The sequence below is a fragment of the Neomonachus schauinslandi genome, chromosome 8, assembly GCF_002201575.2.
Source record: "Neomonachus schauinslandi chromosome 8, ASM220157v2, whole genome shotgun sequence".
NCBI lineage: Eukaryota > Metazoa > Chordata > Mammalia > Carnivora > Phocidae > Neomonachus > Neomonachus schauinslandi.
The window spans coordinates 112,845,152-112,861,968 of NC_058410.1; the positions used below are offsets into that span (position 1 = coordinate 112,845,152).

Consider the following 16,817-nt stretch of genomic DNA (forward strand, 5'->3'; position numbering starts at 1 on the left):
CCGAGTGTGGCCCTGATCAGTGGCAGCTAGCTCCCGTGGGCCAGTAAGGGGCCTGGCTGACCTCCCAGGAGAACCGAGGACATCCACAGGGGAGGTGACACCATGATGGCATCTGGACAATGTGCAGCCAGCTGGGGAGACAGAAAAAGGCAACAAGGGTCTCATCGGATTCTAGGCAAAGTGCAGGGATGGGGAGAAAAGAGGAATCTGGGAAAGCTGGGAGAGAATGTGAGAGAGGACAGGGCCAGTGGGGACAGGTGACCGGGAGGCCCCCGAAGGCCCCTCAGGGCTGCCTAATGAGTACGATGTGGTTAGAGGTCTCTTGAGTTATGGGGGAAGAGAAATCTGGAAATTTAAGAATGACACCAAGTATAGCAAAGTTCTTATCAACCATCATACACACTTTTAATTGCAAAAGTAAAAACTTTCATTTACATACATTCTTTACATGGCGGAAGTCTTTACAAGTTTGCAGTACATTAAGTTATCGTCAACATTCTGCACCGAACACGTATTAGAACAGCACATACCATCTGGAGCATGCGTGGTTGGGACAGGTGTCGGTCTCCCTCGGCCTACTGGAACCTTCCCTGGTTCCCTTGAAGATGCACGGCAGCTGTCCCAACGCCTGTCCCTGACGAGGGTGGGGAAGAGGCTGAGCATTAGCTGCTGGCTTAGCTCTGCCCCTCCAGTCTGCTCCCCCAGCCTAGGCGTCTGTTACTGACCCTTCCAAAGGAGGGAGGGAGAGAGACCACAGCCAACATGTTTCTGAGGGGGACACTATGGCAACAAGTTGGGGGGGGGGAAGTTGCCAGTCATGATGAGACTAGGGGTTCTTGGGAATGCCATGTGTCTGTCTGATCCTGTCACAAATTCTTGTGGATAAGAGAGAGTTTGTTTCTGAAAGGGCCAAAAGTGTCCTGAGGAGCTGGAATTTGGAGGCTGGGACACGGCTGATCTTTGAGTAAAAGTAGCTTCACAGGATGACCTCACCTACCCCACAGAGCTGTTGTGAGGAAATGAGGTTAACTAAGCTTGGCACAGCTGATGGCCTGACTGCCCAGTTTCTGTTTGAAACTCTAGACTGGTTTCCCTTCTCTGCTCAGGTGCCTGCAGCTGGGGCTCATGCTTGGATCCATGCTGCCGACTGACAGACGCACTAAGTGGAGGGGAAATGGTCTGCGGGTCAGCCCCAGCCCCACCATGTCTGGACGGTTCCAGGCCTCCACTAGGAGTTACATAACATTTCTTCTCTCCACTCTTCTGAAAAGCTCTGGACATTTCCCAGTCTCCGGAGAGAGGAAAATGACAGATGTATTTAGCTCTAATGCTTAAATTATGCAGGGCAGGGAAACCAGACACTAAGGGGCCTGGACAAGAGACAAGCTGGCTGGACGGTTTCTCACAAAGGCCAGTGCATAAAACCATACTGTGTCCAAGGGTGGGCCGACCTGGGTGTGGTGCAAACAGGGGAGCACCTGTCTGTCTTCTTGGGAGATGCTTTTGTGGAAGAAGCCACTAGATATCAGGAGGCTGGGGCTGAGGAGGCCAGGGAGATGCTGATGGCGACACAGCGTATTCCTAGAGCCTCCCATTTCTCCCATGCAGCTCCCATTTCAAGCTACAGGGCTATCCCCATAAGCACTGGCACCTTCCAGCCTCCTGGCCCAGACACCCATTGGCGCTGTGTACAACACGCATAGCTCCGAACAGAGAGAATCTCAATCTAAAATGCCATTTAAACCAATATTGCACTGTATGTTAACTAAAATTTAAATTTAAAAAAAGGGGAGAAACACCATTTAAAGCACATCCCACATTGCTTTCCTTCTTCTAATTTTAGTGGGTGATGGGTCACCACTGTAAGTTAATGAGTGTGAACTCGTGAACTCAGGAGTTTCTCCTCCATCACTAGGAGAGCTCAAAAGCCTAAAGGACCCCTCTGATTAAGAACTGATTCTCAAGAGGTAGTCATGATCACTTCTCTCCATGTAACCAGACAGCTCTGGCTCTTTCCCCTACAACTTGGCCTTCTCCTGTGGGCAAGGATTAGGTAAGAAGTGAACATTTGCTTTGGGGTTTTGAATGTTCATTATGGAAGCCACTGGTTAAGGAGCAAACTCTCATCCCAGACTATATTAAAATGAGTGAGGCCATTACCTGCAGCGAAGGAGACTGAGAGTTTTTAAAAAACAAATTGCTCCTACACAGAGGTCTATGCTGGATTTGGGAAGAAGGGAGAAAAAGGAGAGCTGACAAACAAGTGAGGTAAACTCTAAAGGGAGCCACAACTGGAACTGGGCAGAGTCCCTCTTCTGGTCACACATCTGGAAACGTGCGTGATGGGAAAATGGCTGGACACAGTTGTGTTCCAGCCACGCTCACTCTTAAAGAGCTTTCAAATGGGGAGGGAGAAAGTGAAAGATTTTTATAAAAGTCATCTGGTTAGATTCTCTCCTGTTCCCTTTCTGTCCAAAACAATCTTGGAAACAAACCCTGAAGAGTTCCTGGCTTGCTGACCCTCTCCCGAGGTCCTCCTGACCCAGTGCAGACACGCCCCAGGCAATTAAACCCACAGCTTCGCTCTCGCTCTCAGGCACCACACTGTGCTGAGGCAGGGAAACAATGTGCTGCAAAACCAACTACCTACTGACCTGCAGTTAACTGTTCTAAGCCCTGTAAAATGTTTCCTGTAAAATGAGGATCTAACACCTACTTGACAGGACTGAGTAACGATTAAAGGAGATCACAGAGATTGAGGCCCTCTTAGAATGGACTGGACAAATGTTACTATTCTTTCCCTCAGAAAATGAGTCCAAATCTGCCCATTTCTTAAACTGTTTTGTTCTTCACAAAATAAGTAGATTCTGTGTATTTGTTTTTTTAAGATTTTATTGTTATGTAATCTCTTCACCCAACATGGGGCTCACACTTACAAGCCCTGAGATCAAGAGTGGCATGCTCCACTGATTGAGCCAGCCAGGCGACCCTAGATTCTATGTTCATAAACCATAATATTTGACTCCCTCCCTTCCCTAAGAAAATTGAGTGTGGGGAGAGGATAAGTTCTGCCTGAACAGGTGTAATGTCTTGTCAATACTTGGCCCCTGCTGACGTCAGGGCATCTGGACATAAATGCTTCAAACTGGTGCCAAAGCAGCCTTTCTCCCCAGAGAGAGCTGGGGATACAAGTCTCTACTCTGGGTGCCTACAAGAAAAGTGAACCTAACCCACGTGTAGAGGTCACCACCATGTCACCTCTTCGTAAACACTCGAAAACTTGTGAGCATTTTGTTCTTCTTGTGGTGGAGGTGGGGGGTTGGTTAGGTAGTCCCACCATGCCCCCCAACCCTTCCTCCTCATCTTGATGACCCTCTTTTGCACACAGGGTCATGCGGAGGGGCTTCTGCTGCTCCCATGAGAGCTGGGTGAGCAGCACCCTCACACAAAGTCTCGGGCTGCCAATCCAGGCCATTCCTGAGGGAAGCCATTCCTGTGTTCTGCTTATCAGAACTGCCTTCAGAAGAAGGCAAATTACTTCTACGTATCCAGTAATTAAAAGCTGAAAACTCTTTGGAAAATTTCTCCCTTAACAGAAATTGACCTTCAATTCTGAACAGGATAGATTTTAAGCTTAGGAAATGCACGGAAATCTGTTTCTTTGCGGCCACACCATTTTTTTGTTGCATTGTAGACAGCTCAGGGGCTTAGGGGACTTTCCAGGAGATGCCTCAGAACAGCAACACATGCCAAGGGTTTCTCAGTTTTCAGTTTTGAGCTGAAGTGGATATTTTATGAACATTTAAGGTGAGAAGGGCAGGAGTGAAATGGGGAAGGAACACAGGGTAATTCATAAAGACAAAACAGAAATCTCAATCATCAAAACAGTTTCTTTTCCTTCTAAGAAACCCTCTTTTGTTAACCCAAAGGGCCCAACTGAAGAAAACTCTAAGGAACTTGTTTACATATAATCCTTCTCCATGCACAGCAGGGGTAAGGACACTGCAAAGGCTCGAAAAGCTTGCACAAAGCTGGCCTTGAAATGATCCCTCTGAAATAAAACCTCTTAAATCATAACTGCTCAGCAGCATGACTTTTATATGTACAAAAAATTTTGTTTTTCCTGTATTAACCCACACAAGGCGCAGACTTGTTTAAGGAAAAATTCCCTCAGGTACTGTTTATCCTAATTTCATTCAAGTCCATGGAGGCCGATTATTTCCACCCTGAGCTCTGTGAACCATTCTTGTCCTTTACAGGCTCACAAAGCAAGTCTTTCAGTGCCTTGCTGATCCCCATGGCTGCTCCTGCTCGGGAGATGTGCTAAGGGAGGGCCCAGGGATAAGGTACAAGGACACCTCCAAGGACGCAGAGGAAGGACCCTGCAAGGAGTCACACCTCCTTCTCTCGCCACTGCCTGCCTCTGGTCCATTCACTCTGCCATGGACACCTGTACTCATCTGATTTCTGAGATTCAGAACCAGGGGCCACAGTCGGGTTTTTTTCTTCAGCTTGGTGACAGCATGACTAGAGGCCAGGTATCTAGCAGCCTCAATAAAGGAATAAAGGGGGAGGAAAAAAGAGGAAGAAAAGTATCCTTATTTATACCATTTGATTAATACATATTAAAAGCACTTGGAGAAAACAATGAGCATAGGGAATCACCCAACTGAAAGAACATACCTTTATATTTTTACGAACAATAAAAATACCTCACCTTGTTTCCTAGTACAAAGAGAGAAATCATTTTAAGACAGAAGATCCCAGAGTCGCACACCCAGCTGGCAAACACGTTGGGTCTGGAGTTCCTTCCCCAACCACATTACAACATCAGCTTGACACAGCTGTAAAACATCTTCCCTGCAGAAAGCTGGACCCTAAAGATCAAACCTGGGGAGGCACCCTCTCCCCAGGCCAGCGCTCTAACTCATCCCCTCTGAAGACACTTGGTAAACGCAACCCAGTTGACAGAAACTGTGCTGCCTCAGCAGTAAAGGGCTCTGGACTAGCCAGGGAGGGGGAGACTGGGAGTCCAATTTCTGAGAAACCATCCAGATAGGCAAGCGAGAAGGGAAGGGAGCGGGGGGCATAAGACCCTGATCAAACGGAGGGAAGTATTACCTTAGAAATTACTATTTCCATTACAATCAGACTCCACCCTGGCATCACTGAGACTCCGAGTCATGGACACTGGGGAAAGCAGTGCCTTTCTCGAGTGCAATGAGATTATTTAATCCTGTTTCACTGGCTTCTAGATTCCATTCTGCTGGGGAAACTGCAATGACTTCTTTAATCAGGCACGGCTTTCCACAGAAGTACAGGCTGGTGTGGCCAGGAAGACAGGACAAGCAGGCTCACCTGGTAAGGGATGGCTCTGACGTCAGGACTTGCCGGCTGCCCTCTCTGTGGCCAGGGAGCCGGCAGAGGGGATCAGGCTGTGCGAGAAAGGGAAGGCACCAATCCCGTTTCCTGCCTGAGGAGCAGCCTTGAGGCTGCGGTTCCAAAAGGTGTGGAAGATGGAAGAGCCCAGTCTCTCACAGGCAGGTACTGGCAAAGTCCTGGCCAAGCAGCTATAGGCTGGAAGAGTTGGGAGGGCCAGGCTGTGGCCACGACCTCCAGCATACGGCTGGCTCATACACGCATGCAGAGGGCAGGTAACTAGGTAGCCTTGGGAAGCGGTTCATTGTTTTTATTTCTCCCCTTTCAGTCTGGTCTTCAGCTCTCTAAGTTGTTCCTCTGTACAGTTCTTGTTTCCTATAGTTCTGAGAGGGTGGTTCCATCACAGACGACCAAAGGCTGGACCCCTCTGGCTATCACGTAGACCTTCCAGTGGGCGGCGCTGGCATAGCCTTGAAGGGAAAGAGCAACAGGACAGCAGGTGAATGTCAGGGACGGGGCACACCTGTGGGCAGGAACAAGGCAGGTCTGCCTCGCATAAACAGCCCCAGTTCTCAGGCTTCTGTGTAACCTGACATCCAGCAGGAGCCACTGTGAACCAAAGTGCCTCATTACCACCACTAGCCTGGGGAACGAGGACCCAGTTCAACAGGTGTACAAAGGCAGGATGCTCCAGATGAGGCTGGAGCTGGGCATCAATTCTCAGGCCCGTGTCATCTTTATCAGCAAGAAGACAGGACAAGTTCCGAGGGGGAGTAGGACCCCCCCATCCAATTCCCCTAATGTGATCTCTAATACCATCTCATTATAGAACATCCCGATTAGCTCAAACCAACATGTCCTAAATCGTGTTCTGCAAACAGCAGCATCCCGCAAGATAGTCCCAGGAAAATGGGTTCCGTGGTCAAGGAAGTCTGAGAAACACTAGGTTCCACCAAGGCTTCTGGAGCCTTCGGTACACTAATGTGCACTATATATTGACAAGACAGGCAGTTCACAAAATCAACTGACCCAACAGCCATATTTGCCAAGGGACTTTCTAAGGGGCTCCTGTTCCCATCCCCAAGGGTCATCAGTGATCTGAGGAACGGTTAAGGAAACACTGACCTACATTACAAGTGGCGTAAACGTAAAAGCTTTAAAAACTTGAACACTTCAATAATCTCCTGATGGAAAATTCTCTGGAGTATGATGTACCTTACCTTTCTTTAAACTGAGAGCACTGAACAGAATTTAACCTCTACTTGGTGACTCAAGAAAGGTCACTCTGGGCAGTGACTCTTCAATCACCGCACACATGTGGGCTCACCAGCGTCAGCCTCCGAGGCCTGACCCCTACATTGTTCTTGAAAATGCCTCTCACCACGGGTTTTCTGGTGATCTGTGTCCCTGTCCCCTTCCCCTTGGCCTTCAGAGGACAATGTTATTTTGTCAAGAACCACAGAGCCTGCTTGTCACAGCGTGATTCTTAAGGGTCCCTGAGGTGCTGGAGCTGCCACCTGTCCTACAAGCAGCCCTGAATTATCCTCCTTTGCTGTCAGGGTCTGCCTTCCTGTCCTTGTCTTTATTTATTTATTTTTAAAGACTTTATTTATTGAGAGAGAGAGAGAGAGAGAGAGAGAGCATGATGGGGGGAGGGGCAGAGGGAGAAGCAGACTCCCCGCTGAGCAGGGAGCCCGATGTAGGACTCAACCCCAGGACCCCGAGATCATGACCTGAGCCGAAGAAGGCAGACGTCCTCTTGGTCCTCGTCTTTAACTGTGGCAGCCGCAGCCATGGCTTCTGTTTCTGCCACTGCTTCAGGAGCCCGCTGTCCTCCCCAACCCCGCCACCCCGTTCTTCTCCCAGACCTGCCCTCTTCCTCTTGTTCTAGTCAGGCCCCCATCCTTCCCCACATCACTGTCCTGTGGCTGGCCTTTCACGGACACTGCCGCCCACAGGCCTCCTTTCCTTCTGGTCAGCAAACCAGCCAGTCAGAGCATGGCAGGGGATCATCATGCTTTGGATCTAAGGCTTTCTGCACTATTCCCACCAGGCTTTGATGCTCAAATCTCCTTTGATCACTGCCAGTCATCCATTTACTCCCCTTAATTCTATAATTGGCATTCTAGATGTCTGTGGGATCCAGAAACCTAAACTTTGGATAACTGAGGCGTTTCTGCAGTTGCCTGAACTGTCAGGCATTTGTAGAACAGAAGACAGAAACTATTTCAAGCATCACTATACACTCAACTCCAAATGCCACACAGACTCGTGCAATAGTCCTGCCTTATGGAAGGGTCACTCCACTACAGGAAAATAGCTTCAGAACTATTTCTACACAAAAATCCTCTTTTTTGCAGTAATTCCCAAGGGCCAGGCCAGCTGTGCTCCATTATCAGTTAATGCTTAATTTGTGCATTATTTTCATTTCTAAACTGAAAAAAATTATGTAACGTGGATTAAAGCTTGTCAGAGTTCGCAGTCCAGACCCTACTTCCAAATGAGGGGAAAGGTTTCCAGCGACCAGGGTCTTCTGAAGAGGTAAAATTAAAAGAAATCAGTTGGGAAGCTCAGCCTGGGCTCTGTCAGGGGTGCTAGGCTTCCCCTAGGCTTCGTGAGGCAGAAGAAACACAGAGGGCAATAGTAACACTTGGTATTTGCTTCTGCCAAGAAAACTCTACTGTCAAACTGATTGCTACGGACAGCAGTTGATTCAAACCTGCTTTTTTGGAATAGGCTTTTAGACTATAATGCACAGAACAGGCCACAGTTGGGATATCATGGAGCCAAGGGTGAGTCATGACTATGGGGTGGGCCCCAGGCTGTGGGACCCACACGGAAGGTAATACTTCCCCACGGGGCTGTTGCCCTTGCATACTGCTTACGCTGTTTTATGAGCAAAACAGGCAGAAAAAGCATTTCCTTGAATCTAGAACTGTACCTCCCCGGCCTGACTCTGTTGCAGTGGACACGTAAAGCTTAATGCTTTGCCTAGCTGATGGGAACTTGGGATGGTCACCTCTCGTCTCTGGGTCTCAATCTCCTCATCTGAAAAATAAAGGATGGCTCTAAGCATTTCCCATAATGCCTTCTAACTGGAAACTTTTAAGACCAATGGACACATCACGCATTCTAAATGTATATACAAGGAAGCATTTCTCTGTGCTATGTTTCCTCCTTAGCATATTGTTCCACCTAAGCATAAATATTGACTCTGCCCATAAAAGAAGCCTATTTTTGACTCTACTTAATTGAAACTTTGTGAAGACAGTATTTAATTCTCACAATCGTTTCTGAGTTGAAAACTACACAGATCCTGCGGCTGACCTTGCCCCCGGGGCCCCACCTACCAATGTCCCCTGGCTCTAGCGGTGTCGCCAGCGACTGGCAGTGTCTTTGGCACTGGGCGGGGGGGATGAGCTGCAACACGGCCTCACCGCTGCCAACGATAAACAGGTCATGCATCCTATGCATCTGGAGGAAAAAAAACAAGGGAGAAGGAAAGGGAAACAAAATAAAAACCAGTGGCATGGGAGATGAACATACAAAAATATATATATGGCTCTGACTTTTCTAGCAGCCTAAGCGAAAAGGAAAAGAGAACCAATGACACAATTCACAATTATGCCCAAAGGACAAAAACCAACTAGTTTCTCCTAAACCTGGCATCTCCTGGTACTGAGACCAGGGACTCAGTGTCCCTATCTCCTGGTACTGAGATCTCTCTGTGGGTTCTCCTAAAGAGACACTGTGATTTAGTGGGAGACTTCCTCAGCCCCAGCCCTAACACAGATCTAGCACGAGCTTCATAATTCACGGCTATTTCTAGCCACAGCTCCAAAGGAGGCTGAAGGCAAATCATCTACATACAATTTAACAGACGTCTAGGAGAGGCCAACACATAGTGGTCTAAGTATATGATCTTCCAAGGGTCTGGTTGGATCCAGACTTTTCAGAGAAATAGATGGCCTGCATTTCCTTTGGGCAATGTTCCATGGAATAGTACTTCTTGCTGCCAGGGTTTGGAGGAGAACTGAACAGCAGGAAGTTCAAGTTCACACTTCTGGGCAAGACCTGGGTGAACAGATATATCACACTACTGATGAAAAACTAATGACAGTAAGAATGGCCTTAGATTTCGAACCCTAAGAAGGCAGCCAGGCTCTGCGCCCCGACAGTAGCGACTGCACTTGGGAGGGCAGACTACCGCCACCAACGCACAGAGTGCAACCCGCTCTGTGCCAGGTCCGCTGCGAACCCTGGTTTCGGGGTGGGCAGGGAGTAGGGCCAAAGGGAGAGGCCGGGCTGTTCTTGCTCAGGCTTTTCTTCCAACCTAGATGGTGAGAGAAAACCTTTAGGGCCTCTCCTCCCTGTCTCCTCCAGGAAAAGCCTTTCTATGCCCACATAACACAAGGGTCTGAAGGCCAGCTCCCCGGGCCACGTCCTGGTTTGCCCTCCAGAGCACTGGGTCCCTCCAGAGCTTTGGTCTGGGCCCTATCTTCTCCTGTCCCCAACCCTGGTCTCTCTGTTGCTCCCACAGCTCCTGGCCAGGATGCTGTTTCCATGGCAACACTAGAGCCATTCAACCGCCAGTGTCGTGACAGAAGGAGGACTAAGGAGGACTAGTGGCTTATGACTGACTGGCAGAGGCCCTGACACCTGCAGTCTTAAAGAAATCCCAGGACACCAAAACCCAGTGGATGTAGCTCTTTTTCATCCAGGCCTGAGAGGGGGTGGGACCATGTGCCTCTACCCCCAGGAGAGGAAGAAACAGACAACGGGATGGAGCAGGTCAGCCCCAGGCGACCCTGTGCACTGGGTGATGTGGGCCTGGGAGCCAGCCCCTCACCTCTTTCCCCACTGCCTCTTACAATCGGATCCCCACTGCTTATTTTCTATCCCAAGGCTGCCCCACAGACATATGACTTTACCGGGCTCTAGGGCCCAGGGATGTGGACAACAGGGTGGAGTAACGAGGCTGTTGAGAAAGGAGAGCCTGGGCCAGGGCAGGGAGCAGATGCTCTAAGAAACCAGATTCTCAGGATGTTTGCCTATTTGGATCACTCCCCTTCCCAAAACATGCTTTAGAACCACAAGATGACTCTGATAGGCGTCTGAGTAACTTAGTATTTACCTTCTGGCTGGGATCCTCGGTGTTCCTGTTAAGCAGACTGGTGAAATTAACTTCAGATTCAAGTGGGAAAACCAAGATAAAGATAAAAGCTCTCGCCCAGAATTATATCATCATTATGAAGATGAAATCACACTAGGGCCCTGAGTTCTAGCCGGGGACAGCAGAATAAACTTCTTTAAAATCTGAGGCAAGAGCCCAGCACCTCCACCCTACTGCTGGCAGACAGAAGTTCTTACTTCTAGACAAAATGATTGTTTTTTATAGGCTTTGAAATTCTTTTACCACGATTCAGCAAATTTGGAGCCAAACAATAGTATTGGGAGGGAAAACACAACCTGAGGTCGGTAAGGGTCACAGTTTGGGAAATTTCATCGTAGTAATTCTTCCAAACCAAACTCAAAAACCTTCCTCAGGAATGAGACTCAACAGGAGAGCAATTCAGAGAAAAAAGTAAAAAGACACAACATAGAACAGCTTGACTCAGTCCACTGGCCCCAGAGAGGTAAATGGGGGCTCTGGGTACTTGGCCGTGGACTAAGTGTCGCTATCCAAACTGGTCTGCCTGCCTCAGGCACATCCCGGCCACCCTTTAATCCCCAACCCTCTCAAGCTTTTTGCTTTTCCAGTTCTCCATCTGAAGTTTCTCGTTTGTTTATTTCTGGGGAAAGGGAACCTGGAATGGGGGTTGGTGGCAGGGTGAAAAGCCCTCCTATTAACTTGCTGTGTCCTTGGGCAAATCATTCACTCTCTCTGGAGCTCAGTGGCCCTATCCACAAAATGAGTAAGATGGGCTGCTCATTTATAGCTTGCCTGCTGTCTACTTTGAGGTGGGGAAGTCAGACTAACTGCATCCTTGGGTCCCTTTAAATTTCAGGATTTTACTTCCTAATGTAGAAAAGTAGCTTGACCTCAGGTGTCAAGGGCAGGAAACAGATCTGCAAGGTAACGAGACTTTCTGTAAGCATGCCTTTGTGGAAGGGTGGGCCACTGCAGGTCTCCTGGCTAGCAACAGGTGGAGAGAACTGTAGATTATGTGGGTGTCCCTTCAATTTACCTTCTGAGTTGACATGCAGGGAAGGAAAGGATTATGACATCAGCCCAGGTGCCAAAAGAGGAGAATTCTAGACCCAAGTCCTCTCAAAATGTCCTACCTTACTACCCATAATAGGTTCCGGTTGAAGAAGGAAGCACTTTTTTAAAGAGGCATCTTTTGGAAATGGCAGGTACGTGAAAACAGGAAAAAGCTCACGTAAAATGTGTGCTCTGTTTAGAGGTCTTCTCCTGTAAAAGTTTGAAAGAGACAAAAGCAATTCAGCTGGGCAAGCCAGCTTCTATCTCCATGACTAACAGAGAGCTAAGCAAGGGTGGGAAAACTGTGGGCGGTGGGTAAACAGGGAAAAATATCAGGACAATATCTTAAGTATTAGGTTAATGAATAACAGTCATGCCAAATCAATTAATTGTGACATGCACACGTACACACATAACTCCACAGCCAATAATTTGTACATGTGGGTGGGGTGTTTATAAAATCCAGCTAAAACAACATATAGAGGAAGGAAAGAAATGGTCCATTCATTCTATCTTGGAAAAGAGACTGAAGTAACTAACAGCAGACCAGGCGGGAGAACAGAAGGGAGGAGGAGGAGGCAAAAATCATGAACTTTCTTCTAAGGTGGTATGGCATGCAATGGGAAGCCTGACTAGTTAAACCAGAGTATTCGATCAGGCAAATAAATGGCAAATTTTAAAAAAGACAGAAGCATTGAGAAATTATCTAACAAAAAGACCAAAAAAGCAATTTTAATTCTCTTTTGGAATGGTTCTAGAAGGAAACTGGCTTTCCTTCTTTTTTTCTGGAGAGCAACCTTCACCCCAAAAATGGACCATGTTTTTTTATTTTTTTTAGAGAGAGTGAGCGTGACCAGGGGAGGGGCAGAGGGAGAAGAGCAGACTCCCTGATGAACACAGAACCTGATGGGAGGCTCAATCTCATGACCCTGAGATCACGACCTGACCCAAAATCAAGAGTTGGACGCTTAACCGACTGAGCCACCCACACGCCCTGACCATGTCTTCTACAGGACACAGGGAGGAAGAGGGAGACAGACCTGGGTTTCAATCCTGGCTCGGTGACCTTAAGCAAGGTACTTAACCTCTCTGATTCCCACTTTTCTGATCTAAAAAATGACAGTGATAATTCCTACTTCCTACGGCTATTATGAGCATCACCAGTGAGGAACAGACACTAACCACTAAGGCACACAGCCTGGCACAAACAAGTGCCAGGAAATGAAGTTTCCCTTCTATTCTTCATGCTTTCTCTTTAGCCCTCAACACTCAGGATGCACAAACACAAATGTTAAACATGTCCTCAGAAATAAATTATGATGCTATCAGGCAATCTCAGTGTGTACTTATGGTGACAGCCCTCTTGAGACACCTCTTGGACTCATCACTGGTTTTTCAACAGTGAGGTTCTATCATTTGACTTGAAGAGTGCCTACCCAGTGCGAGGCAGGGGAGGGTCTCAGTGGTAGCTAGTATTGTTCTCACGCTTGGTCTGCCCGGTTTCTACCACATGCAGGCTAAGTGCCCTCTTCCACACTCACCACGGATAAGGAAATGGGAACCACCGTTCGGGAAAGCAGCGCCACCACTTGTTGAAAAACGCTTCGCTGAAACCTTCCGTTACCTCAGGGTACTGGCACAGGAAACGCTGAAGCTCCTCTGACAACAAGAGCTGTCCCGTCTTGGCAAGGCAGAAAACAAAAGCAAGACAAAAATCAACACAGGATTCCTTCTCAGGCATGTCACAGAGCCTGACGCTTGTGAGCCATTAAATAGATAACCTATCAGTGGGAGAATCAGGCTTCTTGCTCACCTTGATCACCAGAGGATGGAGTCTCTCAAATTTCTTTGGGGTATCTTCCAGGAGCATTACCTTGAGGGGTAATTTCTGGGCACAGCCAGTGCAGTTGGCAGGGATGGGGTCTGACTCATTCTGCTCACAGTTGTTTGTCCACCAAGGGTCAAAGTCTGTGAGAGGAAGGGATATGGAGAAGGCAGATGCAGAACACAGCGGGTAAACCCTCAGCCTCAGCAATGAAAGTAAAAAGGAAAGATACAATGATTTTTAAAAGCTAACGATGATCAGCACTGGTGACCTCCGAAAAGGTACACATGAAATAAGTAGCCTCTGAGGAGGGTGTAGATGGCACAGGGGAGAGGGGTGGGCAGGAGAGGTATGTTCTTCAGTATATTCTTCTACGCTTCATGGAAAATATTTTTTAATATGTATACGTATCTCCCAAGTCAAATCAACTATGTCAACCAGTTGGAGAAGATATTCTTTTTTTTATGAAGATTTTATTTATTCACTTGACAGAGAGAGAGAGAGCACAAGTAGTCAGAGTGGCAGGCAGATGGAGAGGGAGAAGCAGGCTCTCCACTGGGCAGGGAGCCGGATGTGGGGCTCGATCCCAAGACCCCAGGATCATGACCTGAGCCGAAGGCAGACGCCCAACGGACTGAGCCACCCAGGCACCCCTGTCCCACTGTTTTCTAACCCGTGACCCAAATGTCTGAAAGTCTACAGCACATGGGGGAGGGGCAGGCAGAAAGGGTGGTCCCACCATCAGTGATGAGCCCCACTGTGTGTCGTCTCCAAGTGGAGGCCAGGATGACTCTGGGAAAGAGGAGTGAGAAAAGATGGAGAAGAGATAGGACTTCTCATGAGCCCATCTCTGGAGTAAAGTGAATTGTATGTGCCCACTAAGTGCTCTGTGGGGCACCTGGGTGGCACAGTTGGTTAAGCTTGGGACTCTTGGTTTTGGCTCAGATCATGATCTCGGGGTCACGGGATCAGGCCCAGATGGGCTCTGCGCTCAGCAGGGAGTCTGCCTGAGATATTCTCTCTCGCTCTGCTCCTGCCCCCTGCACCCCCCCTTTGGCTCTCTCTCTCCCAAATAAATAAATAAATCTTAAAAAAAAAAAAAAAAAAAAAAAAAGACAGTGCTCTGTCCCAGCTCAGAAGTGGGTAGGGACCACTAACCATGGTGTCTAGCCCCCAGGGCTGCAGGTTGGTCAGCAAGGGAAGAATGGCCAACCAGTCCCTGATGTGAGTGCTAGTTGCCTCGCCATCCCCCTTCTCTCGCAGGTCCTCTGCTGAAGAGTTGGCTCGCTCTCTGGATGCAGCCCTTCTCAGTTTCCCTCTGTTCCTTCCCTCTGACACCATTCTGTTTCTAATGTTATTGCATTATTTCTTGTTTGCTTTCTGTTCCACTCTGGGTTTCCTCTGTGTTCTCTGAGATATGTGCTTATGATAAACTCTAATTTGGATCCAAAATTTTCACAGATGGTTTCTGATTAAAACCCAATGGAGACCAAATCGGGAGAAAGCCTAGAACAAAAGACAAACAGACCACCAAATGTGGCTGAAATTAAGTCAATTCTCTGAACCAATCAACACACTTGGAAACTGACTCCTAACCACAAAACATTTGCTGCAGTCGACAGCAAGTGCCCTTTCCTTGTTTTCTTAAGGCAACAGTAGTGGGGCGGAGGAAATCCCCACCAGGGAAGGACTGCATTTGTTCTTAGCTTGTCTCCTGAGCACCCTCCAAACACCCTCCATCTCTTACAGACAGAACCTGTTTCCTTGAGGCAGCTGCCACCTCCCCTCCTCACGTGCCTCAGTTGTGGGCAGACTGCCAGCCAGGGGACCCTCTGCTGCCCCCTTATCCTGCCAGGGGCCTCCAGGGACAGCCAGGAACCCTCCTGTGGCACCTGTTTCAGGTGGCACACCGAGTCTGCAAAGTTACGCTTTTTTCTTCTGGGATTTTTTTTTTTTGAGATAGAGGGGGAGAGAGAGAGAGATTATGAATGGGAGGTGGGGGCAGAGGGAGAGAGAAAGAATCTTAAGCAGGCTCCATGCCCAGCACAGAACCCGATGCAGGGCTCAATCTCATGACCCTGAGATCATGGCCTGAGCCAAAATTGAGAGTCGGACGCCTAACCGACTGAGCCACCCAGGCACCCCTCTTCTGAGATATTTTCAAATGTTCCTAATTAGAGGTCAAATACAATGAATTCTTGCCCAAATACAAGCACTTTGGGTAATGGACATACAATGAGGCATAAGTAATCATAACAGTATGTTACAATTATATAGTATTTCAGTTTCCAAAGTCCTTGTAAGGGAGTTCTAAGGAAGGAAGGGGAAAGGACATCGATGTGCTAAATGCCAGGCCCTGGGCTGGTCATGTTCACATGCTCTATCATTTACTTTTTACTATATGATTATCGAGGAGGCAGTGCTCTTCTCCCATTACAGATGAGCAAGCGGAGAGTGAGGGGCTACAGCAGTAACCAAGGCACCAGTGTGTGTTGGGAAGAGCACAATGGGACAGTGGGACAGCTCTATCTCCATGGGTGGCAGTAGAAACGAAAAGTAGGATGGCTGTGATGAGGGCTTCCAGGGCGTGAAGCACTTCTGACTCTGAGCAAAACAAGAAACCAGCAAAGGCCTTTGGGTAGTGGTTTCCAATGCTTTAGGAAGGTTATTCTGGGCTGTGACTAGAGTGTCCGAGAAGAGAGAGGCTGGGAAGAGGAAGACTGGGTTGTACTTTGTTTTTGTCCTTTTTTGGGGGGCGGAGGTTGTACCGTGATGAGAGGTGACATATAATGAGAGGTAAACTGAGGCAGTGACGGCACAACCTACAGATCTAAAGAATGCTGTGTGCTGAGATTGCCCAAGCACGCCTCACCTAAGGGGGCCCGGAGACAGGAGATGCTGGAGACCTGCAGATTGATCATGACGTGTTCCTGCAGGCATGTGTCCTATTCCAACTGAGTCAGTTAATTATGGCAATTTCTCCAGGAGGTAAGAGTCAAGTGTCAGGAGAAAGGAGCATCTTAATGTATACAAAGGTGCTTTAAGGGCTAGGGGCTAGCAGTGAGCAGTTCTGAACCTAAGAGCACAGAGAGATCATTTTAGCTGTGACTTATTGAATTTCAGTTTTATTCTGAGCTTAAGACACTCCTGGGATTTCCAGGTAGAGATGCCCTGAAAAGCAGGCGGAGGAAGAAAACCCCAGGAAGGAAAAATCAGGAAAGAAAAAGAGAGACTAGAGTACTACAAAGAGGATTTAATAAGGTGGCAGAATGTAAGGCATACACATCTAGACACATGAACATCAATTACCTCTTCCTCTCCTAGCTACAGTCATTGCAAAGCTGAAATGGAAAATGGCCTCACTCATTACTAGCAGTAAGCTTCACAAGAAAGGTAAAACTATAGAAT

At 48.0% G+C, this 16,817-nt stretch overlaps 1 protein-coding gene across 2 annotated transcripts in view; it reads right to left on the reverse strand.

The window, feature by feature from the left end:
* Positions 1-380: 380 nt before the first annotated feature.
* Positions 381-16,817, reverse strand: part of C8H6orf89 (chromosome 8 C6orf89 homolog) — a 37,433-nt gene continuing 20,996 nt past the window's right edge. For both annotated transcript variants that reach the window (XM_044917290.1, XM_021684694.1), the window contains 5 exons: positions 13,398-13,552; positions 13,126-13,265; positions 11,665-11,794; positions 8,730-8,853; positions 381-5,849 (listed from right to left, as the gene is read on the reverse strand). In XM_044917290.1, coding sequence (XP_044773225.1) covers positions 5,755-5,849; positions 8,730-8,853; positions 11,665-11,794; positions 13,126-13,265; positions 13,398-13,552 — 644 coding nt within the window. In that variant the 3' untranslated portion in view covers positions 381-5,754. The remainder of the gene's footprint in view (positions 5,850-8,729; positions 8,854-11,664; positions 11,795-13,125; positions 13,266-13,397; positions 13,553-16,817) is intronic.